We start from the raw sequence: 26,338 nt of genomic DNA on the forward strand, positions 1-26,338 counted from the left end.
TAATACTTGTTTTTGTTTTTAATATTATTAAAAAATTCAGTGTTTCTCCATTTGTTTTCTTTTGTTTTGTCGATTAACTAGTTTGTATTTGTATTTCAATTTTACTACTGAAAGAAAATAGCTACTGCTAGATAATACCACTCGAATACAATACACATATTTATATTATTTTTTACTTTATATATGTAACTAAGATGCGTAAGTTTAATAATATTCGTATATATATATAATAAGTAGTAAAACAGTTTAAAGTTCTACAAGTAACATGCAAGAAATTGAAAAGAAACTTTTATATAATTTCTTTACTTGTTTTTTTTTTTTTTATTTTGTTTCAGGAAAGGTTTTTGATCATGGGATAGATTAACCGTAGATCGTAAACATCTTAAACTAGCCTCACGCTTAAACTTAAATAGCTAAACTGTCTTTTTGTTTTTACTTTTTGTTATAGTTCTGCGGTTCTTGCCAATTCGGGGAAAGGCAAGTGTGCCATAAATAAACTAGCCTATAAATTTGTTTAAAACGTTAGAGCTTAGAGACGAAACACATTCCCCTAGATTAATCTGGGGCGAAGTTTGAGATTTTGTATCTTTTTCTTTGTTGGTTTTCATATCTGCGGACGTGTCCAGAGCTCGCTCAGGTCCTTCTGTCGCAGTTTACCCAGCTCTGCAGGAAAAGAGTTTAGAGATTTAGTTAGCATATTTGTGTAGAATACTGTACATCATCAAACATACCCAGTGCTGTGGGCATGCTGCTGCGGAAACTCAGATCGAAACGAGGTTGCACAGCCGCCAACTGGCTGGCAGCTGTGGCCGCATTCCCGCCAACGGAGTTGCGAAAACTGGTGCCGCTGTTAACGAAAGGAGTGTAAATATTACATCCAACTAGCTGGGCATTTTGTCATTGGGTCAAGTGGCACTCACCTGTACGGATGCTTGAGGCAGCCGTAGACCTCGCGATAGCGACCATAAAGTGTGCCATATGAGACACCCAAAATGCGTGCGGCTTTCTTCATTTCGAGTCTTTTATTCTTGATGGCATCGAGTACCTGTGTGTCCAACATTAAATAAGATTAGCAAACCTTTTGGATTATATGCAAGTATATTCTCGTCTACTTACACGCTTGGTGAATGGCTCCTCCCAGAACTGTGGACGCCGTCCCTTGGCCAAGTAATCATCCATTTTGATAACATCCTGCCACTGTGACAACTCCTCGTTGGTCAGCCGCAGTTCAGCGGCATCGTAATCTTCCATCTTCACCTCGATATAATCGAGCGATGTGTTGGCCAACTCATTGCCAGCGGCTGTCTGTGAATTGCTGCTGCCCGAGCCTGTTGCACTGCCATTTGTGGCATTTGCCACAGCTGCCACAGCGGCGGCGGCAGCAGCAGCAGCTGCCACGCTGGGCGCAAATTCGTGTGGCATCAACATGCCGCCGTGATCATTCAACAAGTAACCGCCGGCCGTTGCATCCGAATGCTGTGTTCCATACTTGCCGCTGGCACCGAAGCTGGCGGACAACAGCGCCGCAGAGCGAACTGTAATGGCGGGTGACTCGGCTCGATTGGCCACCAGATGCTCGTTCTCGATCTCCTCGACGGGCTGTGGCAACGATGTTGCCGCCAATGATGATTCCTCCTCGTCGTCATGCTTCGCCTCTAGCTCTGACTGCTGCTGCTGCTGTTGTTGGTCCACATCATGTCCCTCAATATCTGTGATTGAATTGCGCTGTGCACGCTGTGCTGCCGCTGCCGCTGCTTTGTCCGCAGACTTTTCACGCTCCGCGTATAGCCGACGTGTGGCATGCCGCAGCTTGCCGTGACGTTCGCGTCGCTCGTTTGCCTTCTCCGACTTGCCGCTGGCGCTGCACAGCGGCATCGCTGCTGCTGCTGTTGTCGCCTGCTCGCCATCATCGTTGCTCAGATCGAGCTCAGCTTTGGGCTCCAGTTCACCCAACTTGGGTGACACATTGTTGTTGCGTTGCCAATCCTGTGCGGACTCCTCGCGCTCGCCATGCTCTGTGTGTGGTGATGTCGCCTGCTGTTGTTGCTGCTGCTGCTGTTGTTGATGATGCTGGTGTTGTCGCTGTTGCTGTTGCTGCAACTGCTGCTGTTGGCGCAGACGCTGTCGCTGCTTGGGTGGGCAGGCGGCGGGCGGCGAGGCCAATGCGGCGGAATGTGCAATCGGCTGCGGCTCCTCGACAAAGGAACGACCCCCGGACTCCAAGTAGGCCCGCTGTGCCGGCTCCAAATTTGCGGCATAGTGTGCCAATTTGCGACTGCAAAACAGAATAAGAAGGTAACAATTAAAAATAAGCTAACTCAAAAGACAACAACTAAGGAAATCAAGTAAAAATTTCATGTACAAAAGTAAATCAAATATCGACTAACAAATTTCCATTAAATCTCAAAGTCTCACAACTATAATACAAATTTCTGTTAAGGCGCTCATACTATCTACTTATGATTCTTTATATAGAAACATAGATAATGCTTTGATGATGATTCTTAAGATATAATCTTAGGTAAAATAAACTTAATAAAAAGTAAACATTAATATTAAAAGAATTTAAAGATGTTAGTTTCTGATTACAAGAATATAAAGAAATGTTGTTTCTTAAAAAATTTCTTTCATTTCAAAAATATATAAAGCAATGAAAATATATTACGAAGGTTTGGTAAACTGTTATACTTTAAAGTCTCTTAATAATAGTTTTCAGAGCAAAGCATTCTCACTGTACTCTTGTATAACAATCAGTTATTAAGAAAGTTATACATATTTATATATCAAACATGTACAATATATCTTTCAACTAAAATAATAAGCTACAGAAAGTTTCAGACACAAAGCTACAATATTGAGAGACTAGTACATATAGAAACCGCTAGACAGACGGACGGAAGGACTGACTCCTGACTTGTGCTCACTGCTTGCAAGCTTAAACTGCTATAACAATCAGTTATTGAGAAAGTTAAACATATTTATATAATATATCAAACATGTACAATATATCTTTCAACTAAAATAATAAACTGCAGCAAGTTTCAGACACAAAGCTACAATATTGAGAGACTAGAACATATAGAAACAGACGGACGGAAGGACTGACTCCTGACTTGTATTCACTGCTTGCAAGCTTAAACTGCTATAACAATCAGTTATTGAGAAAGTTAAACATATTTATATAATATATCAAACATGTACAATATATCTTTCAGACACAAAGCTGCAATATTGAGAGACTAGTACATATAGAAACAGACGGACGGAAGGACTGACTCCTGACTTGTATTCACTGCTTGCAAGCTTAAGCTGCTTGCACTGCTTATAAGCCTGAATTGTTTGAAAGGCTGCACTGCTTACACTGCTTTCCCCCGTCATACTCACACATTGAATACATCGTAAGTGTCGTCGAGTGGTGGCCGCCCGCGCTTACGCTTGGGTCCCATATACGGATCCACTGGCTGTGCACCGCACTCGGCCAATCCACCACCACCGCCACCTCCGCTGGCAGTTGGCAGCGGCGTCAATGCGGGCATGCGAGCTGCGGCCGCATTCAGGGCCAGCACATTGTCCAGGGCTGTAGGTGAATTGTGCTCGTGATCGCGTTCCGTTTTCAGCTGTGTCTGCAGCTGCACCGCATGCTGGGCCTGTGTTTGCTGGTGTTGCTGCTGCTGCTGCTGCTGCTGCTGCTGATGGAGCAGATCCTGGGCATAGCTCTCGGCCAGACTGCGTGGCGGTGAATGGAACTCCGCAGCTGGCATCGGTGGAGGCGGTCCATCCTCATCGTCGCGCCAAGTGACCTCGGCCAAACCTTTGATCTTCAGATCATCCGCCGTCTTAAGCAGAGATGGCAAACTAGCCTGTTTCAAACAAAAAGATCGTTGTCTTAGAAGTGATTAAGTGGCATCCAAAAACAAAGCTCTACTTACATGCTCCACATTGATCTCGCCCTTATACATAAACTCAATTAGACACTTGACCTCGGCAAATGTCACGTCCTTCATGATGATAATCGGATCACGTTCGCTGGCATAATTCGAGAGCACCGAATCAAAGAAGGTGCTGCAGGCACACAACACCACACGATGTGCCCGAATCAATTGTCCCTCACACGCTAGGGTCACATCACAGAAGCATCCTCGGTCCAGCAGCTGCGAGAACATCGTCTGCAGGTTGCTGTGATGATACTTCCATCGCAGGCAATACTGCTGCGGTAGCATCGTGTCGCCTTCTTCTTCGTTGCGTATCCAATGTCAATGCGCAATAAGCTGTCAATGATCTAAACAAAAAACGGAACAGAACAACGCAAATATAGTATTAGGTCTCGCCGATCACTTCAACAAATATACAACAATGTTTTTATACAATATTCTTTGCACATAAACAATGCAATTCTGCGAATTTTCGATGCCAACTGTCGAAAAACAATGCCCAACCCATGATTATTTCAAAATTTCCCCACATAAAAGTTGTCAAAAAAAAAACGAGTACACAAAAAAACCTCAACACCTTTTAATGCGATTCTCAAAGTAAATTGCACAAATACAATAAAATTATTACTGAGACGATTGACAAAAAAAATCCCAACACAAAAATTTCAACTTTTAATGAAGCAATTTTTAATTTCCCAACCTCACTCACATCTCGAAAAATGCACTTAGGCACTTATCGTAATAATGTTACCCAACTGTATAATAAAATTTTTAATAGAAATGCAATTTCATCAAATTTTAATGATTTGATTTTAATTTTAAACACAAAAAGTAGTTTGTTAATGATATTTCAATTTATAGTTCGAACTATTCATTAATGTTAACAAGTAATAATGTTCTGATTATATCTTTCAAGTGAGTCATTTAATTACAGTCGAGTGTGCTCAACTGTGAAATACCCGCTACACATTTTGAATAGAAGCAGAACAGTGCGGTATTCTTCTTTATAGCAAAATAATATACCACACAATTACTTAAATATATCAAAGGTTATAGTCGGTATATTGATATATTACTACATTCAAAATATACCAGATTATCAGACAAAAATGCGGACGCCCCGTAGTAAGTAGAGGTTTTTTTTTCTTACAAAAGAATTTCTACAATTGCTTTACAATGTTTATCCAAATTTTTAGGAATCATACATATAGTACTGTAGTTATTATTCTATCTTCTTAAAACCGCGGCTTTAGTGTCAAAATTACGCATTTGTTTGGATTTGCGGGGGCGGAAGTAGGCGTGTCCAAAGTTTTAAACAAACTTGATTTGCATGCAAGAATATATATACTTTATAGGTTTTGGAGATTCCTCCTTTCTGTTACATACATTCCCTGTAAGCACAAAGTTATAATACCCTTCTAAAAATTTCGAAACTAAACGACCCTTTAAAATTTGATCACAGGTATTTCACAAATTTATGTTACTTTATAGGATTCCCTATAAAATATAGATAGCAAAATTCTTTTCCAATCTTATAGTAATATCTATACAATTAGAACGCAACAAATCATAAGTAGTTATTCTACAAATTTTCTAGAAAGGAATATAAATTTCTCAGAAATTTTTCCAGCATTCCAAGGCAGTATCCCATCTTGTAATGAAATTGTGCTCTTTGGCTTCTTAGCTCTTGCCATTTTGGCCAAGGCGTTGATTGCCAATCACTCAGTCAATTTGTCAGCCCTCAGCGAGAGAGAGAGAGAGAGAGAGATAATGTGCCATGGGTCAAAGAAGGGAAAGGCGAGAACTGAGCGAGCAGAATACCATAAATGCATATTTACCAGCTTTACCGTTACTTTGTAATAATCGCGATAAATTAAAAAATATTTTACGACGATTTTCGTACGCATATTTTTTTATGCCGTGGAATTTACATTTGAAAATGCACCTGAATTATTTCTGGCAAATTAAAAGCCACACCAATCAAGTATACGTATGTATGTGTGTGTGTGTGTGTGTGAGAGTATGCTGCCTTCAATGTACATATATGTGTGTGTGTGTGCACATCCACATAAATACATATATACATTATGTACTTTCAATTGAGTCGGTCAAAGAAGCATCAGCGGCATTCAGAAACTACATAAATGAAAATTTATTGCGCCTCCCCATTTCCCATTTCCCCCACTTCCCATTTTCATTCGTCCAGTTGCCTTCTGTCTCTCAGTCGAGTTTCACATTTGACGTGTATTTCAGAGAAGAAATTTCAAAACTTTCGAGTTCGCTACAGTTATTAATATATATGAAATGTTGTCCTCGTTTACATTTTATTATTATGCATATTACATTACTTCATGCTATTTTATTGTTAGTTATATTTTTTTGAAGAACTTTCGTCATATCTGTCGATTTGTTTCTCCTATAGTATTTTAAAGGGTTTTCTATGACATTCTGATTTATATTACGAATATCATAAAGGATACTCAAAATAAGAATTGAGCTGCGCATTAAACGAAATGAAATTGTCTTGACAAACGTTGCAACACAACTGAAAATAAAACCAAGCTGAGCAGGATAACAAATACCCTATAAAGAATACTGTTTTATTTCTCAAATATTAATATAATATTAATCTATATATATAAAAGAAAGTCGTGTCATATTTGTGCACTTATAAATGAAGAACAGATTAAAAAAAATTGTAAAATCGGCAAAATTTTGAAAATTGAAAAAAATGTAAAAATCGGCAAAATTGTGGAAATTGAAAAATTTTAAGATCAGCAAAATTTTGAAAATTGAAAAAAAATTTTACATTTGGCACAATTTTGATAATTGAAAAAATTTAATAATCGGCAAAGTTTTGAATATTGAAAAATTGTAAAATCTTTGGAAATTGGAAAAATTGAAAAATCGCCAAAATTTTACAAATCGAAAAAATTGTAAAATCCGCAAAATTTTGGAAATTAAAAAAGGGCGGAACAAAGTTCGCCGGGTCAACTAATATTTATATAATATTGAACTTTCATTTCATACAAGAAATATTTGTAATTTTTTTTTAATCATTTAATTTTAATTCTTAGCTAAATATTTATAGTTTATGATAATATGTTCTTATAATATATTAAATTTTTATTTCATACGAGAAATATGTGTTTTTTTTTTTTTTAATTAAATTAAATTTCATTCTTAGGGGTCCCCAAATTTATTCAATTTTTTTACACTTCCAGCTGTTTTAGAATAAACACTATAATAATGAATAAATAACATTATTTATAGTTTATGATAAAATATTTCTACCAACATTTTTTGCAATTAAATTTCGAGCTTACTTGACTAACATGCTTAACACATTCTTTGTTTATAGAGTATCGAAAAGAATCCATCAACTTGGCTCGTAACATTTGGAGCAGGGAAAAAGGAAGAAGGAAGCTTGAGCATTTGAAAACGAGCGAAAAATTCGTTTCACTTTTTTTGGAAAAAAAAATATATGAAAAAGCAAAGAGGAAGAAGACGTTGAAGAAGCAGCAGAAGGTGGCAACAAAATCAAGATGATAAAGGAATGCGGGCAAATAAAATGCGCAAATGAAGGAATTTCTCAAAAGTGTATAGACAACTAACGATATACGACACATGTACATACATACATATATATACATAGGCATATATATATATACACAATATATATGTTTTCTATATAAAACAGGAAGAACACAAAAAAGGGGGGAAGAGAAAGCAATGTCCGGCGAGCTGAGCCACCCACAACAAGAAACCATTTTACCAACAGTTTGCTCCAAAGGGTTTTTGATCCCAACTCACACACACACACACTCACACTTTATATGAGCCGTTACACATTTCAGCTCCTTAAAAAAAAAAAGAATATAAAAAAAAGAAATACAAATTTACAACGAGAGTGCAAAAAGAATGGCATAAAAAATACATGTTTTATTGTAGTATATTTTTCCCGCCATCGCTTCGTTCGTTAGAGACGAGACCCGAAACGACAGCACTAACATTTCCACACACACACACACACACACACATACACACCCCTCTGTCGCCCCCCTCCTAAGCTCATACACCCTACACACTATGCACCCAACAGCCAACAACCGAGAGCGAGCCCAACACAACCCTCAATGCCCCAACCCCAAACCTTAAGCGAACCCAACTTGAACTCAAGGCCCACACACACACACACACATACCAACAACACACATACGTCACACACACACACACACACACATAAAGAGCGACTGGAGTCTCCACTTCTTTTGGATTTTCTCATGGAAAATATTTTTCAGTTTTTATCACATTTTTCTTCTTCTTTGGATTTCGCTTTTTCATTTCGTTTCTTTTTTTTGTTTTTTTATTTTTATATATATATATAAAAAAAATTTCTTTTTTTTTTGTGTTCCTGTTGTGTTTGAGCTCGCTTTATTTTCTGTTTTTATACACTTCAAAATGTTAGGTTCTATAAATTATGCTACAACAAATGCTGCGAAGCTTAATCTGAGCAATACATAAATTTATATTCTATTCTTTACATCTTAAGCTCACCTAATGATTTGTACAAAGTTTAAGAAAATAATAATGAATTTTTAAATATATGTATGTATTAATATAATTTTATAAAATTATGTTTTTGTAATTTTCTTATAACAGTTTCCAATCAATTATTAAATATATTAATTTAATTTACTAAATTATGTTTTTGTAATTTTCTTCTAAAAAGTCTCAAAGTCATCAAATATTGTAAAAAAATATATTTTGTGACTTTGACACTACTTATAAGAAAATTACAAAAATAGAAGTATAAAATCCAAATCCAAAAAAAAACAAAATATATATATGATGACTCAACAAGTCGGTTAGAGCATTTGGGCGTCGACATTTGGCACCACGATTTTCACTTTTATATTACTTGTGTTTTTTTTTTTTTTGCTTTTTTGTGTTCACTGTAAGGCAAGAAACGTCGTTGGCTCCATGAGCGTAACGGGACAGCAGGGCAGAGCAAAGGAGACGGTAGAGGCGAAGGCAAGCGGGCAAGCAAGAGGGGGGGAGGGAGATAGGAGAAGTGCTTCGGTAGGGCCGTGACGCAAAAAGGTTGCGAGCGGAAAATGAAAAAAGACATTACAGCAGCAACGACGACGACGACGACGACTTCGGCAGCAAAAAAAAAAATAAAAATACAAAAAAGAAGGCAAAAAAAAAAAAGAAAGAAAAAAAAACAAAATAAATAAAAACACAAAAAGCGCCAGAGAACATTGCATAGCGGAAAAAAGCATAACGACCGTTTCGTTCTTTTTTTTTTATTATTATTTTCATTTTCTGTCTTTCTCCGCTCTTTATTTTCTGTGCTTGCCGCTGCTGTTGTTGTCGTCGTCGTCATTGTTGCTGCTGCTGTTCTTGTTGTTGTTCTCGTTGTTGTTGTTGCCTGTTTTTTAAGCTGTAATTTTTTACTTGACGTTTTTTATGGTTTTATCCTTTTTTTTTTAAATATCGATTTTTATGTCAACTTAAATGAAAGGTACACAGTTTTCCATATAAAAAGTGTACGGAATTTTATACATGTCCGTAAGTATGTATGTGTGTGTGTGTCATATGCATGTGTGTGTGTGTGTGTTCCTTCGCTATTAATTTTTCCCCCTTGCGTTGTATTAAAAATGCACAACCGACAGAAGAAAAGGCAGCAGATTTTCAAAAGTTTCGCGATTTTCACTTTCCCCTCCACCTTTTTTAACCCCTCTCCCATCATGCATATATGGTAGTGCATGATAATTGAAAGGATATAAAACGAACTGGAATGCCCTTGGCTAGCTGCGCGGCACAACAAACTGTCAATCCTCATTTGCCATTTCTGAGTCTCGTTGCAAGTTGCAAACTCAATTGATGTCCACAACACATTTAACTGACACATAATTCCGAAATAGATCGCTGCTACAGCTAAGGGCAGCAGAATAGTGCCAAGATCTTCCCTACGTCATAAATGTTATCCTTACAAGACAGTACCTAATTCAAATTCCACCTTGAACTTGGCTAAGAACAATAGTAACACAACACTTTGTTGGCATTAATGAAATGCAACCAATTTTGATTTCATTCTGCCAAGTTTCCTTTCCAAAATAATAACACTAATATTATCATTCATAACTAGACTATATAAAATAAGTAAGAAAGCACTCTGAGATATCCGATAACCATTTTCAATAAAACCACATTCTACAAATATACCGAAAATATACCACAAACATAGACCGCAACCATACTAAAATACAGCGCTTATTTAGTATATGTGCAAAATATTATATACCATTGAGTATTTTACTCTATACCAAACTGTCAGCCAAATCAACTAAGATTGCTGTAGGCGACTTTTGCCATTTAAAAGTTTCTGGGACACAGTGTTTCATACGGACAGACAGACAAATGACTATATCGTCTCGGCTGTTGACGCTGATCAAGAATATATATAGTTTACAGGATTGAAGATGACTCCTTCTGCCTGTTACGTACATTTCCTGCAGTCACAAAGTTATAATACCCTTCATAGGGTAGAAGGGTATAAATATATGATATAATAATACATATTGAATCAATCTTCGAATCAAGTAAAGATAACAAAAATATTAATGTTACCCATGACAGTAACTAAACTAGACTTTAAGATATAATAATAATTATATATAACTTAAATTTTCTTAATAATAACTACAAAAAGTTTCCATATATAATGAAATAGTAAATATTCTACCTATCAAGTTGAAAACTAAAAGATCGATGTTCTTAATAATAACTTCACTAAACATTCATATAAAAATACATAATAAATTAATAAATATTATAATGTTTTACTAACGTCATAAAAGTATAGTACTTTATAGGATCTGTAAGTAAATGATAAAAACACTCAATGGATTAAAGATATTCTATTCCATGTCAAAACTCAATAAATATATAAAGTTTATATTCTTAGGTATTTCATATTAAGGCTTAGATTATAAATTAATTTATAACCTAACGTAATATTAGGAGACAATCAATGTTAGTTTATCAGTTAAGCACGAGAACAACGTAATTTACGTAAATACAATTGGCTATTTAAAGAAACAGTTTGTCAAGAACCGTTACCCAATGATCGTTTGAATAAAAATCGACCCAGGATAACGACAACGCTTTTCGATTATGGTAAAAAGTAACTGTAACCTTTTAGCTAGGCTGTAAATAAATTTTGTTGGAATAACATATACATAATATATATAAAAATAAATGTATATATATTCTCTTTATATGACGTAAGCGTACGCATCCACACACACACACACACGCACACACACACGAATACACATGGCATGTAAAATCCGTTTCCCTCTGCCATAGCAATTTTCTTTCTTTTTCCAGATGCTTTTGTAATTTGTATAATTTTTTAACGTCGTCGTCGTCGTCGTCGACGTTCTCGTCGTTGCTGTTGTTGTTGTTGTTGTTGCGCTGGTTTGCTTTTTTTATTATTATTCTTATTTTTTTATTTGTAACGCTTTTTTTTTGTTTTTGCTTTTGTTTCTTTCTCATGCGAAGCAAAAAACTGTAATATAAATTTATGTGTAAACGTAGAGCAAAGGGACGCAAAGCGCGGGGGGACAAGAGAAGGGCCAGGAATTGTGCGGGGGCGTAGTAACTTCTGTATGGGACAACAAAATGACAAAAACACAAAAAAAAAAAACCCCGATAAGAAAAAAACAAAATAGAAAATGAAATAAAAACAAAAATGAAATAAAATAAAAAGCAAGTATATACAATTTTGTACACAATTTATATTTATATTTTTTTGCACTCCTACTCCCGCATATCTCTATGTACAACGACAATACATAAATACCTCAACCACCACACACACACACGCACACGCACACCCACGCATATGTGTGTACATATGTATATTCACATGTTTACTGGCGACAACGAGCACAATGCGAATTTACTTCCATAGAAAAACTCAAAGTCAGAGGCGAAAAAAAACACCAAGGGGAATTCCAAAATTTGTAAGAAACGTGATATATGATGAAGCTGTCTATAATGCTTGCTACAAAACAAATTGGTCTAAGAGATCGATTCCAAAATAATAAATCCATGTAGTTTATAAAAACTACTGTTTGTGGTAAGAAAAATATAAGAGATCGATTCCAATATAATAAATCCATGTAGTATCTAAAATAGACTGCTTATAGTATATAAAATATACTTTTTATGGTAAGTAAACTATACTACTTATAGTATATTATATATACTATTTATAGTGTCTTAAATATACTACTTATGATATATAAAGTATACTACCTATAGTATATAAAATATACTGTTTATGGTAAGTAAGCTATACTTGATTTCATACATACTTATAATAAGTAAAATGTAAAATTATTACTTATAGTATATTATATATACTGTTCATAGTATCTTAAATATACTTCTTATAGTATATAAAATATACTTTTTATGGTAAGTAAACTATACTACTTATAGTATATTATATATACTATTTATAGTATCTTAAATATACTACTTATGGTTTTACAAAATTTTACTTATGATATCTAAAATATACTATCTATAGTACATAAAATATTCTACTTATAGTATGTAAAATTATTATTTATAGTATATTATATATACTGTTTATAGTATCTTAAATATACTGCTTATGGTATCCAAAATATACTACTTATGATATTTAAAATATACTGCTTTTAGTATCTAAAATATACTACTTGAAATATATAATATATACAGCTTATAGCCTCTAAAATATACAAATTTATAGTATCTAAACAATATTATAGTATCTAAAATATACTATTTACAGTTTATAAAACATACTACTTATGGTATAGAAAATAAACTATTTATAGTATATACTACTTATCGAAAACAAACCAGTAACTGTCTAATTATAAATTGAAAATATATTTATTCGATCAGCCAATTCCATTGAAATATTTATAATATAAAATTATATTTTATTAAAAATCTAAAATTGTTCCAAAGTTTCTTCTTGCTCTCTTTCTCTGTTATTTCGCTTCTAGTTTTACTGGGTATTTACAAGTGTCTTATCTTGACACAAAAAATGCCAAAGAAATGTCAAAGTCAAGTCAAATGGAAATGATTTCATGTGCGGCGCGATAGATTAGGGGACAGAAAAAAAAAAATAGCAGATACAACAAAATTTGATTGAAAATACAAATTTAAATTTCGCACGAACGTTGATATCTATAACGCGTTGATAAATAATTAGAAAATCATATTAAATAAATAATGAAATTGATACGAGTGGAAGACAGATACGAAATGCCATTGCTCAAGTGTTTTACAAACAACCTTTGCAAATCGAAGAAGTATTCATTTAAATTCCAACACAATACGACACTAGGTTCATTAATTAGTATGAAAGTTTGCAAAACTTAAAGATTTTTCTGTGGCATTTTCATTGTGAAAAATACAAAAGAAATTAATACTTTCCGGTTTTTAGCCACGATCAGAAACAACAAAAAAATGAAAACAAATAAAATATAAATTGCCAAGATTTATACAGCGACAGTTATCTAACAAATTTGTGGTTGGTACTTTCCAAAATCCCGCGTCATAAAGGGGAAACCACTGTAAAAACAAAAGGCCGTTTCCCGGCTTTTACGATCTTTTTTTTCGGGCTGTACATTGATTACCAATCAGTGAGACAAACAGCTTTCTACAGAAGCAGCTGAAAAATATCATTTAATAAGATAATAACAATCTACTATACGCCAAAAAAAGGGGAATCAAATCAGTTTAAGATACATATCGAAAGTCACAAGCAATTCTTCAAGTAGTTTTTCTACTTCTTAAATAAATAAATATCATCGAATGCAAGGAGAGCCCAAAAAAATAATAAAAAAAAAAGTGAATAAGCAGTTTCTATGTTGTTGTTGGTTTTGTCGCAAAATCGAAATAATAATAATGGTCAGAGAAAAAGAAATTAAAAGGAAAAAATCGTATAAGAAACGCATTTGAAATGAATTCAGGGAAAAAAAATCTCGCGGTCTCGCGCTATGTCGATGAGTTCCTTTTTGTGCCGCTTAAGTAAATTGAAGATTGCTGTTGCTGTTGCTGTTTTTATTATTATTAATACATAACGAATGAGTAATAAAGAAAAGCAAATCAAAGCGAATGCAAAAAGAAATCAAGAAAAGCAAACTAAAGCAAACAGAATCTCAAATCCCAATACTCAGCACATTGCAACAGCATTCACGCAGTCAAAGTTCCCTCTTCCCCCTCTCCCAGCTCTCTGTTACTCTCTGTTTTTGCAGTTGCCTCTAGACGTTGTTTTTTATTTTTTTGGACTTTTGGTATGCGAATGTTACAGCAACAACAGCAAGATACAACAATAACATGTGAGAGAGATGGGAACACAGCCTAGGCCAAAGAACTGCACACGCAGGCTCAGATAGCCAAAGTATATGAGTCCAAATTGAAGTCCAAGATCAAGTCTAGTTGCTAAAAGCAGCAACAACAATGGCCAGAACCACAGCAACAACAACCACTGCGAGTATCCAACTCCAAGTGCAATAACACTTACTCAACTGCAAAGTTTCTGAAGATGAACCCATCTCGTGCTTTTTCCTTTTGCCTGATCGAAGCTTTAACCCGATATAGATATAGATATAGATATAGATATAGATATAGATATAGATATAGATATAGATATAGATATAGATATAGATATAGATATAGATATAGATATAGATATAGATATAGATATAGATATAGATATAGATATAGATATAGATATAGATATAGATATAGATATAGATATAGATATAGATATAGATATAGATATAGATATAGATATAGATATAGATATAGATATAGATATAGATATAGATATAGATATAGATATAGATATAGATATAGATATAGATATAGATATAGATATAGATATAGATATAGATATAGATATAGATATAGATATAGATATAGATATAGATATAGATATAGATATAGATATAGATATAGATATAGATATAGATATAGATATAGATATAGATATAGATATAGATATAGATATAGATATAGATATAGATATAGATATAGATATAGATATAGATATAGATATATAGATATAGATATAGATATAGATATAGATATAGATATAGATATAGATATAGATATAGATATAGATATAGATATAGATATAGATATAGATATAGATATAGATATAGATATAGATATAGATATAGATATAGATATAGATATAGATATAGATATAGATATAGATATAGATATAGATATAGATATAGATATAGATATAGATATAGATATAGATATAGATATAGATATAGATATAGATATAGATATAGATATAGATATAGATATAGATATAGATATAGATATAGATATAGATATAGATATAGATATAGATATAGATATAGATATAGATATAGATATAGATATAGATATAGATATAGATATAGATATAGATATAGATATAGATATAGATATAGATATAGATATAGATATAGATATAGATATAGATATAGATATAGATATAGATATAGATATAGATATAGATATAGATATAGATATAGATATAGATATAGATATAGATATAGATATAGATATAGATATAGATATAGATATAGATATAGATATAGATATAGATATAAATATAGATATAGATATAGATATAGATATAGATATACTTTTAGATACAAATAAGTTCTTTTAAAGTCCAAGTTAGGAAATATCTATTTATAAGTCTGGATGGAAATGCTTTTGGCCATCTCTGCAGGCGATGAGAATGCATCTCTCAGTGTGTATCTCAAAAGCACAAACTGCGGCAGATACGCATGCCACCTTTTGCAGCAGCAACATCATAAAATGTTTCCAAAACAGCAACAACAACAACAACAACAACTGCCTGCAAGCTGCAACAGCAACAAGCTGCAGCCACAAAACAAAAAACAAACCTGGAGCTCAAGCACAACAACTTGCGACTTTACGATGCTCTACAACTATTGCTGTTGTTGTTGTTGTTGTTGCTGTGGTTCTCCAAGTCCAAGTGCATTCGCCTTCCGCTTTTTCTGTCGTTTTTATTATTTTTCTTTTTTTTTTTTTGCTTTTTTTATATCTTTTTTTAATTTCGTTTTTTGCCAGAGTCTTCATGTTGCAGCAGTGTTGACTTATGCAGCTTCCACTAGCAAAACGTTGCTGCATTGTTATTGTTGCTGTTGTTGTTGTGGTTGTTGTTGTTGTTGTTGTTGTTGTTGCCGCTGACACAAAATCTAATAATTTGCAGACACACCGACAACGACAACAACAATAACAGAAAAAGCGCGCAACGTCCAGTTTAACTCACACACACACTCACACACACATTTACAGAGAGAGGAAGAAACAGATGCAGATACAGATACAAATGTATCTGTGTGGCAAGTACATGTAATCTAAGGTGGCTGAACCACAGCAAGAGCAATCAGCTAGTGGGTGCCCAAGCACAAGCCCAAGCACAAGCCCAAGCACAAGCTCAAGCCACAAGGGCCACGCTAAACAGGACCCACCATAAATAGAGTCCTAGCTGAAGAACCAGATTTGCTTAGCTTTAAGTCAACATTCCACCAACAGCAACAACAACAACGACAACAACAATAGCGAAAGCAAAATACACTCAACTTAACACAACACTTTGCGATGTTCTTCGTCTAGCATTTAAACATTTACTCGAATGTCTGATCAAGTTATCAGTAAAATGCACTTGAATTTATTCAAAATAAATATTACAAATTTTCAATACTCCTAAACTAAGCCTTAGCAATTAGTTTAGTTCAATTTGTAACCTTACACTTTGAGGATTTTATTATTATTATTATTTAATTTAAATAAAGAATACAATTCCTTATTGTAAAGTGATGAGCCAGAGCGACTAAGACCTTTAGTGAAATTATTCTTGTAAATGGTTTTTACTAAGAAAATCGTATATTATGTTTCTCAAATTTAATGTAGAAAAATCAAAGTTGGACTGACTTAATACAGATCTCAATTGCCTTGGCTGACAATCTGGTATATATTGTATTACGCACTCAACGGTGCAGTATTAACATATGTCAATATACCAAATATAGCCTTGGGTATATTCAGTGGTTTTGCGGTATATTAATTTGGTATATTTTAAAATTAATACCGCACTTTCTTACTTTTATTGAGAGGGTATCTTAAATGTGAAGCTTTCTTCTACTATATGTTAATAAAGTGATGTAATTATTATCATCAAATATTGCGAATAGAATTTCGTGAATCTTTAAAATTAGTCTTTATACATTTTTTCATTTTTATTCAAATTTTGTTATATTATTCTAATAATCATCAAATATTGCGAATGGAATAAAAACCTCTGCGCTTCAAACTCATTTTATTTTCTATTAACTCCTCCATCTGATTTTCTTTTTTTTTTTTCTTTGGAAAAGTATTCCAATATTTCTAAACTGAATATTAATTATTAATAAATATGTTAAGAAATATTAAATTTGACCAAAATATTCCTACAAAATAATATTTAAAAAATTTAATGATTAAATTTAAAAACAAAAATATATTAGTGAACTGTGATTATTTATTTAGCTTATAACTACAATATTTAAAAAATGTATTGACTAAATTTCAAAAAAATATTAGTTAAGTGTAATTATTTATTTAATAATTATACTCAAAAGACAGGCTATAAACTGTTTAGTTCAAAGCACACCCAATAACACAAGTTAAGCAACGTATCGTTATAGATCAGAAATCTCTACTTAGGAGGCAGTATGATAAAGTACCAAGTGTCGCCCCATTTGCAAATGTGAGAATGGGGCAATGACAGGTGCCACAAACTGAACCTGTTCTAATCTCTATGTCGTGTTCGTTTTTCTTTTTTTTTCGTATTTTGTTGTTGTTTTTTGTTTTTTTTTTTGACAAATCTTTTGTATGACTTCCGGTTAGGGTTTTTAAAGTTGGCCCAAGATCTGCACCAAACAAAAATAAACAAACAAATAATGTTACGAGAAAATGGAAAAGCTGCTGTTGCGTAGAAGCTAAAAGCTGGCAAACGGAAAAACATAGTAAAGGACCAAGAGAGACGAAGAGATGAAGACTGAGACTGAGACTGAGACTGAGACTGAGACTGAGGCTGGTGCAGAATCTTGCAGGTGACAGTAGCTCTGCGGCTTTTTGGTTGCTTGCGAGGAAGAAGAAGGAGAAGGCGTTCATGAAAAGCGAAGATACAAATGCTTTTTGCGAGAAGGAAAAACTCGCTTGCTTCTGCAGCAGCTTCCAATGTTGCTGCTGCGGCTTAGCAGCAATCTTTCTCTGGTCTCCGACTTCGGGAAGCAACGCGCACATTCATCAAGAAAACTGTCATCGTTTTTTGCTCTCCCTCTCTAGCTCTCTGTGTGTGTTTGTATCTTGTATCTGTAAGTACGTTAGCCTCGGCCACAGATTCTAACTCATACGCGAGGTTTCTTTGTGTATTGCTTGTTGTTGTTGTTGTTGTTGCCGTTGTTATTGTTGTACTTGTTTTTCTTTTTTTGCATTTTGTTTTTGTAACTTTTGCTTTGGCAAGACGCCCCCTCTAGCATCTGCGCCCCCCCTCAGCTTCCGTCCCTTTTCTCGGCCCTTTCATCCACCATCGTTGTGTGTGTTTGTTTATGTCAATGTTTTTCGCTTTGACTTTTTTTTGTTTTGCGTTTCTGTTTTTTCGCCTTACTTATCATATTTTTTGCGCCTAATGTACACTTAATATTATTTTTATATCAAAAGTTCTCGCTTGCAGGCACAAAAAGCGGCACCAGCTCAACAACACAATGCCAACCAAAGGAGGGACGACGATAGCCCAACCAAAAACCATCTATAACCCCAAAAACAAACTATGCCCAGGTCTATGGAGTTGGAGATGGAGTTGGAGTTGGAGCTAAAAGATGGACAGACATAGTTACTCCGCCAGTTTTTTTTTTTTGCCGCCTTGTCGTATCTCTTAGGTTTTTGTTAACTTCGATTTTTTTTCAGTTGTTGTTGTTGATGATGTTTTTACAATTTCTACCAAGACCTGTTCGCAGCTCTCCCTCTCTCTCTCCCCTCTCTCTCTCTGTTTCAGTCTTGCTTTGTGGTTCTGTTTGAAGTCTCGGAAATTTCTTAAGAAAATCAAGCTACGCATCAAAGAGAATCAAAACATTAAACGCCTTTGACTTTTCCATAAAAATATCCTTTCAAAATGATCTTCAGATCAAACATAAAATCTCAAGCTTACGAAATCATTGTTACGAAAAAAAACTTTATAGTAGAGATGAAATCAAATGTGTGCAAATAACGAAATTAGTAGAAGCAAAAAAAATAAATAAAAAACAAGAAAGATACAAAAAATTAAACCAAAAAAAACCCCAACTTGATGCTGATGGTCAAACGCAGCGTTCGAATTGAGAATTTTGCAATTACCCATTTGCCAGACGCCTTGAGATGGGCGCTTTTTTAGTTTTTTTTCTGTTTTCTGTTTTTTGTGGTTGCTAAGCAAAAAGTGTGTACAATAAAGTTGAGCAAATGGATTTAAGAAACGGAAAAGGGTAACTTTGGTTCATCATAGATCAGCAAAAATGAGAAATAACTTATAGAGTAGATTTGGTTCATTATAGATCAGCAAAAATGGAAAATAACAATTAGAGCAGATAATTGACTACTGAATTCACGCATGAAATTTCCATTCAGGAATTCAGCACATCTACTCCGCTTACAGGGTATCTATACGTCAAGTCCTTAAAATAAAGCGATCGAAGAAAACTTTGGCTACTAAATTGAAGAATTTTCAGCATATTCTTGAAAAAATACAACAAAAATTCTTTACAGAGTATCTCTGCATCAAGCACATATCACAATGTCATGCCCAGTTGGATAATGCTTTCTTCGTGTTTTTCATTATTTTCTTTTTATTTTTACTTTGCACTGCTTTTTGGTGACTACTTTGTAATTTATTGCATATTTTGTCGTTTGTTTTCTGTTTCTTTTTTTTTTCCTTGCGTATGGAAAACAAAGAAGGAAAATGAAAAAAAAAAATTGTTCAATTTTGCCCGAGAAAAAAATGTCGCAATGCCGAAACAAAACTCCCCCTTTAAAACAAAAATAAACAAGTAAGAAAGTTACACTCGAGTGTGCTCGACTGTGAGATACCCGCTACCCATTTTTAATAAAGGCAAAATATTGCGGTATCATTTTCAAAATATACCGAAAATACTAAAAAAAATACTAAAAATATACCAAATGGTATGTTTGGTATATCGATATAGTACACCATTCAAAATATACCATAAACGGCACAATGTGCCAGATTGTCGGCCAAAGCAACTAAGCCCCCTACTAAGTAGGCGTTTTTGCCCATACAAAAGTATTTCTTTAATAACTTCGACAATTTTTATCTGATCGCAACCAAATTTTCAGGAATCATAACTACTACAGTAATTATTGTATATACCAAAATTCGTAGCTCTAGCTTTAAAATTACACTTGTTATTCAATTTTTTTGATTTGCGGGGGCGGAAGTGGGCGTGGCAAAAATTTGAAACAAACTTGATCTGCGTGCAAACATAACAAATGCTGTCGAAAAAAATTATAGCTCTATCTCTTATAGTCTCTGAGATCTAGGTGTTCATACGGACGGACGGACGGACGGACAGACGGACAGACGGACAGACAGACAGACGGACATGGCTATATCGTCTCGGCTGTTGACGCTGATCAAGAATATATATACTTTATAGGGTCGGAGATGCCTCCTTCTACCTGTTACATACATTTCCTGCCGGCACAAAGTTATAATACCCTTCTACCCTATGGGTAGCGGGTATAAAAATAGGGGGGAAAAATGAAAAGAAAAACGAAGTAAAAGCGAATATTGAGATGTGTGTTCCATAGCGAGTGATTCAAGTGATTTACTCATTCGGTAATATGCAGGTCTGTGCATGCATGTCTCCTTTCTTGTGTGGGTGTGGGTGTGGGTGGCATGGGACACACACATACACACACACATACAGTCACACATCACACATATGCAGTCGTGCGATGTGCTTCTATATATATATCATATATGAGTATATATTATATAAGATATGCGAGTAAAAAACTCTACAAAAAACACTTCCCTTACACATAAAAACAAAACAGTAAAAAAGCAGCTTAATATTTACAAACTGAACGACTAGTGTATACCCTTTAGTGATTGAGAAACCAAAGAAACCAATATAACGAAAAATCTGAATATTAAATAGTTTAAAAAAGTTTAAAATTATTTCAAATTTCTAAACACAAAATATTTCAAATTTCTAAATAAGGTTTGAAAACAAAAATAATACAACGAATAGTTACAAAAAAAAAAAATAAATAAAAAACTTAAGACATTAAAAACGTTCATATTATTTACAGGGTATGCAGGCATCAACTAGCAAACGCAACAACTCTAGCGTTGGCCACTTGTTATTTTGTTCAGTGCAAAGTATAAATGAAGTTTTTTGCTCTTGTTCCTTTTTTGCGTCTTCCCTTTTGCATGCCTGATGTAAAGTTCAGTTTCAGCTCAGTCTCTCTCTCTCTCTCTCCCTCTCTTTTCTTTATTTTTTTTTGTTTTTCTCTTTTTTTTTTGCTCATAGTAGTTTTCTGGCCGCGCCAAAAAGGCAAAAACCGAGCAACAGTAAAACGAGAGCTTTTTTTTTTGTTGTGCTTTGATGCGACGACGTTGGGACAATGGCATGTCGGTGGGGTCCGAGGGATGGAGAGAGAGAGAGAGCGAGAGAGAGATAGGTAGAGCGTGGGACAGGGGAAGGGAGGAGCGAGCAAAGGACTAAGGACGTACATAGCTGGCGAGCAGAGGAATGGATCGCAGCTCAGCACAGTGGGCAGGGCGGGGTAAATAAATTAAATGCTTTTTGCTCGACTTTATTTTGCTGGCGATGTTTGCCTTGTTTTAATATTTTCTTTTCCCTCTTTTTATACATATATACCAATTTCTTTTCGTTTCCCTCTTTTTCTTTCATTTCTTTCATTCTTTATTATTTTTCTTTTTTTTTTCGTTTCGGTTTTTTGTGTTTTTTTTTGGGATTTTTTTTTTTTTTTGTTTTGTGTTAGCCAACAGTCATCGACTTATTGCCAGTTAGCCCTGATTTCCACACACACACACACACACACACACACACACACACACACACACACACACACACACACACACACACACGCAGTAGTTGCCTTTGGTGGCATCCCAAGCATAACGTTATCCTAATCAAGCGACGACTTTAACCATTTTGCATCTTTCCCAATTTACCAAATATATGTATGTATATACATATGTACATTGTTTATCCTAACTGATTGCTAATCAACGTGTCGCGCGTCGTCTTTCTTCTCTGACGTCAGCAGAGAGATTGGAATAATTTGTATTTCCAATGTTCAACTAAAAACTTTGCAATTTGCACGCCAAGAAGTTTGAAAGCATTTTCTTGTCTCACAAAATTTAGAAAACGTTTCGGTCTGATTTGTCCGCATACCCCTTGTTACACTTCCAATTCCAAAAACCGTTCACACAATGCTGTGATTGATTGATTATCGACAATGCGATTTATCATCACTATTTAAAGCAGACCATACACTATAAACTTAAAATAAACTTAACTTATTTATTCCCTATACTTTTCTCATTTTATTTTATATTTTAGAGGCAAAAAAAAATAGAAATATTGTAGTTTCTTCTCGGTTTGTATTGTTGAGTTTGCTTTTATTTGACGGAAATGCATAGTTTTTATCTATCGCAAAAAAAAAAAGTTAAGTTTTCGAGATTTTGTTGTTTCTTTATTATGTCTACTTTTGAATCTAATTTATTTTGTATTTGTTGCTATTTTTCGCAGTTCAAATACCCTGTAAATCCACAAGTAAGTCAAAGTGTATAGTATGTTGGCAGTATAAGACATACCCATAAGAGAAAAACCTTCCCTCGATTGAATTTTAAATTGTTTCCCATTTTAAATTACAATCGGATTCTATCGTTATCAGTTACTACTAATGGGTATTTGGCAGTCGTAGACACTTGATTTGCTTGCCATTTTTGCTTCAAGTTATCAGCAAAATTTGCCTAACGTGTTTGTAGTTTTTTATTGACTTTTTTCTAGAGTACACAGAGACATCTCATACATTATATATACATATATATATAATTGTACATATTGGATATGCATGTGTATTGTGTATGCAAGTATATATGTATGTATATGGTACAAATATAGTTATTTCTATTTGTGCATTTGTTTTGCTCTTGTTGATTTTGATTCTATTTTTTGTGTGTTGTTTCTGATTTGTTGTCTCTGCTTACATTTTTTAATTATAAATACGCGCTGATATCAGAGCGACCAAGAGGAAGGGAAGAGGGGAAGGGGTGCGAAATAAGAATATCATAACAAACAAAACAAAAAACATTAAAACTGATACGCACAAAAAATGCGCTGAAACCCAAAATAACATACACCAAAAAAAAAAATAAGAAAAAAAAAAGCAAACCACAATTCTGGGGAATTTACATTAAAGTTTGTTGTTGTTATTTATTTTGGGGTTTTTTTGGTTATCGTATTTGAATTTAGCTGAAACTTTTGCAATTTGCCCACTCGAATTTCAGTAGATCATAAAGTTTATGACTCAAACATGAAATTGAAACATATTTTATCGGCTTATAGTAGTCGTAATATAAACATAAATAAACAAATATTCCTTACAACAGATGATAATGAGAATAGTGTTGAATAGCGTATGAAACGAAAGTCTCTTTATATGCGTAAGACGCAAATTCATAAGAATTCTTCGGTTAGCGCTCGAAAAAAATATAATAATAATAATCATAATCCCGATAAATTTCGCCTTAGCTTAGAAAAAAAAAACAAAAGCGCAAAATAAAACCACAAAAACAAACAAAAAGTAATGAATAAACATGCAAACAAATATGTTTATGTCGCAATTTGAATAAATGGAAATTTTCAAGGTTAGAGAGAGAGCATAAAAGAGTCGCATTGGGTTAGGTATTAGGTATTATGATATATAAATAGTATATATAGTATCTGCATTCAATTAATATTTTACACAATTTGTGTGTGTCCTCCTTTTAGCGAATATAAATTTGTACAAAGTTTGCCAAAATTTATCGCCAATAATAGCAAAAACAACTACAGCAACTTTACACCACTTGTTATTGTTGTTTCTGAATGAACTTGAAATTTTTGGAGAGTCAACTTGTAATTGAAAGCTGTGCGAGTGTGAGTGAGTGTGAGTTTAGTGTCGCGCTAAACGGTTACACTCACGCATGCAGACACAAGCTCTCTCCCTCCCACTCACACACATACAAGAAGCACACAGAGAGACGCGCACACACACACACACACACACACACAGACAAGCACTTGTGCAGTTTGGAGCTGCGTCAAATGCGGACAGTGGGACGACGCGCATACGAATGTCGTTATGAAAACAAAAAAACTAATAAAGTAACGGATGAAAACAAACGGCCCAACAACTGACAACAACAGCGGCAACGGCAGCGCAGCAGCAACAACGTTGGCAGCATTTGCCGCCGCCACGGCAATTTGCAATTTTAATTTTGCGTGTTGCTTTTTGCTTTTTGCGATTTGTTTTCTGTTTTCTGTTTTTTGTTTTTGTATTAACATTTGTATTTGTATAATTAAACTTAAAGTTGTAAAAAAATGAGCAGCAATAACAAAAACAAAACAAACAAAAAAAGTCAATTGCAAATTGCTTGAATCATTTTGCGGGAAAGGCGGAAATTGTTGAGCTTATGGACACTTCGTCTCTCCCTCTCTCCCTCTCTCTCTCTCTCTCTCTCTCTCTTTCGCTCTTTCTCGCTCACACTCTCTTTCTTTTAATTGACAGCGTCGCGTAAAACAACAAATCAAAGCAACAAAAAAAAAAGACAACTTAATACACTAACAACAACAAAAACAGCAACACCAATATTTCAAAAGGTGAGCAAAAAAAATTAATTACCAAATGAACAGCAACAAAAACAAAATACAAAAAAAGCACAACACAATTTTTAATCTACTTCCTTTTGTTCTGTTTTTTCTTTCACGAATTTATTTGAGTTTCAGTTTTTTTTTCTTTTTTGCTGTTCAGCACATTTTTTTTTACGAAATTTACTTAAAAATACAGTTTTTTGCCTTCAATATTTTTTGTTATTTGCTATGCCAACTTCCTGTGCAACAAAAATTGCTTATGATTAAATATAATACATGTACACTATAGATGTAGAAATGTACATAAGTGGAATATATTTTGGAATTATTATTTATACCGATTTCAATTCAATTTCAATTTGAACAACAACAAAGCAAAGCAACAACAACAACAGCAACAACTGGCAAAGTCAACAAACCCGGAAACCTTCCTCTCGAGAACAACGGAATTTTATCGTAATACTTTATTTTTTTGACAAGAAGCAACAAAAAACAACGAAATAAAACAAAAATAATTGAATGAGCAAAAAAGATGGCAAGCAAAACAGCAATAAAAACTGGCAATTATGCATACAAATATTGAAAACAAAAACAACAAAAAATTAAAACAGAAAACAGAAACCGCAAACAAAACTTTTTTTCTTTCGGCTAAAAATAACATTCCACTTTCCTGCATTAGTTGCTGCTGTTGCTGTTGTTGTTGTTATTGCTGTTATTATTGTTTTAGCTTTGCTTTTTAGCACAACAACAAATAAATAATTTGGGTTTCTCACCTTTCTTTACGAGTTTTCGCGGTATTATTTTTGTATGAGTGTGTGTGTTTTTTGTTTGTAACTTCTTTTGTTATACAAAAAAATGCTATCGCAGGTTTTTTTCCGAATTCATTCATTCATTTTGATGCTTGCACTATTCACACTATGTTTAACTAAAAAAAAAAAAAACAAACCAACTATTCTGCGATAAAAACAATTTGCAGCGCGCGCTTTTTTCATTAACGGTTGTGCTTCGTTTCGGTCTCTGTGATTATGTCGCCGACTCAACAACCAACCGGCTTAACAGTTCAAAATCGACTGAGCAGTGTTAGCAGATTTACTTGCTCACAAAAGCAAGTTTCGCCGTTGGCGCCTTGCAACACTTAAAACAGAGTTGTGTTGCCGATGGCCTATCGAGTAGGCTTATCGATAATTATCAAGCTTTAAGCATACAAAATGTGGTTTATTATTTTCAGTTTTCATTTAAATTCAGAGCCTCAATGTTAAAATTTTATGTCTCTTAAAAATTTTAAATATTTTTATAGTTTCTATTCTTATTTTATTATTTTTTTCACTTATTTTTGGACAAATGTGTTTTTTAAATTTGCAATTGTAA

At 34.0% G+C, this 26,338-nt stretch overlaps 1 protein-coding gene across 1 annotated transcript; it reads right to left on the minus strand.

The window, feature by feature from the left end:
• Nucleotides 1–5: 5 nt before the first annotated feature.
• Nucleotides 6–26,028, minus strand: LOC117575503 (longitudinals lacking protein, isoforms J/P/Q/S/Z). The gene is made up of 7 exons (XM_034259750.2): nt 25,744–26,028; nt 3,930–4,279; nt 3,385–3,860; nt 1,117–2,275; nt 921–1,045; nt 732–847; nt 6–663 (listed from the first exon to the last, which is right to left on the minus strand). Exons 2-7 carry the CDS (start codon nt 4,218–4,220, stop codon nt 605–607), a joined length of 2,226 nt encoding a protein of 741 aa, XP_034115641.1. The 5' UTR covers nt 4,221–4,279; nt 25,744–26,028; the 3' UTR covers nt 6–604.
• Between the last annotated feature and the right edge of the window lie 310 nt (nt 26,029–26,338).

Source organism: Drosophila albomicans, chromosome X (genome assembly GCF_009650485.2).
Source record: "Drosophila albomicans strain 15112-1751.03 chromosome X, ASM965048v2, whole genome shotgun sequence".
Classification (NCBI taxonomy): Eukaryota; Metazoa; Arthropoda; class Insecta; order Diptera; family Drosophilidae; genus Drosophila; species Drosophila albomicans.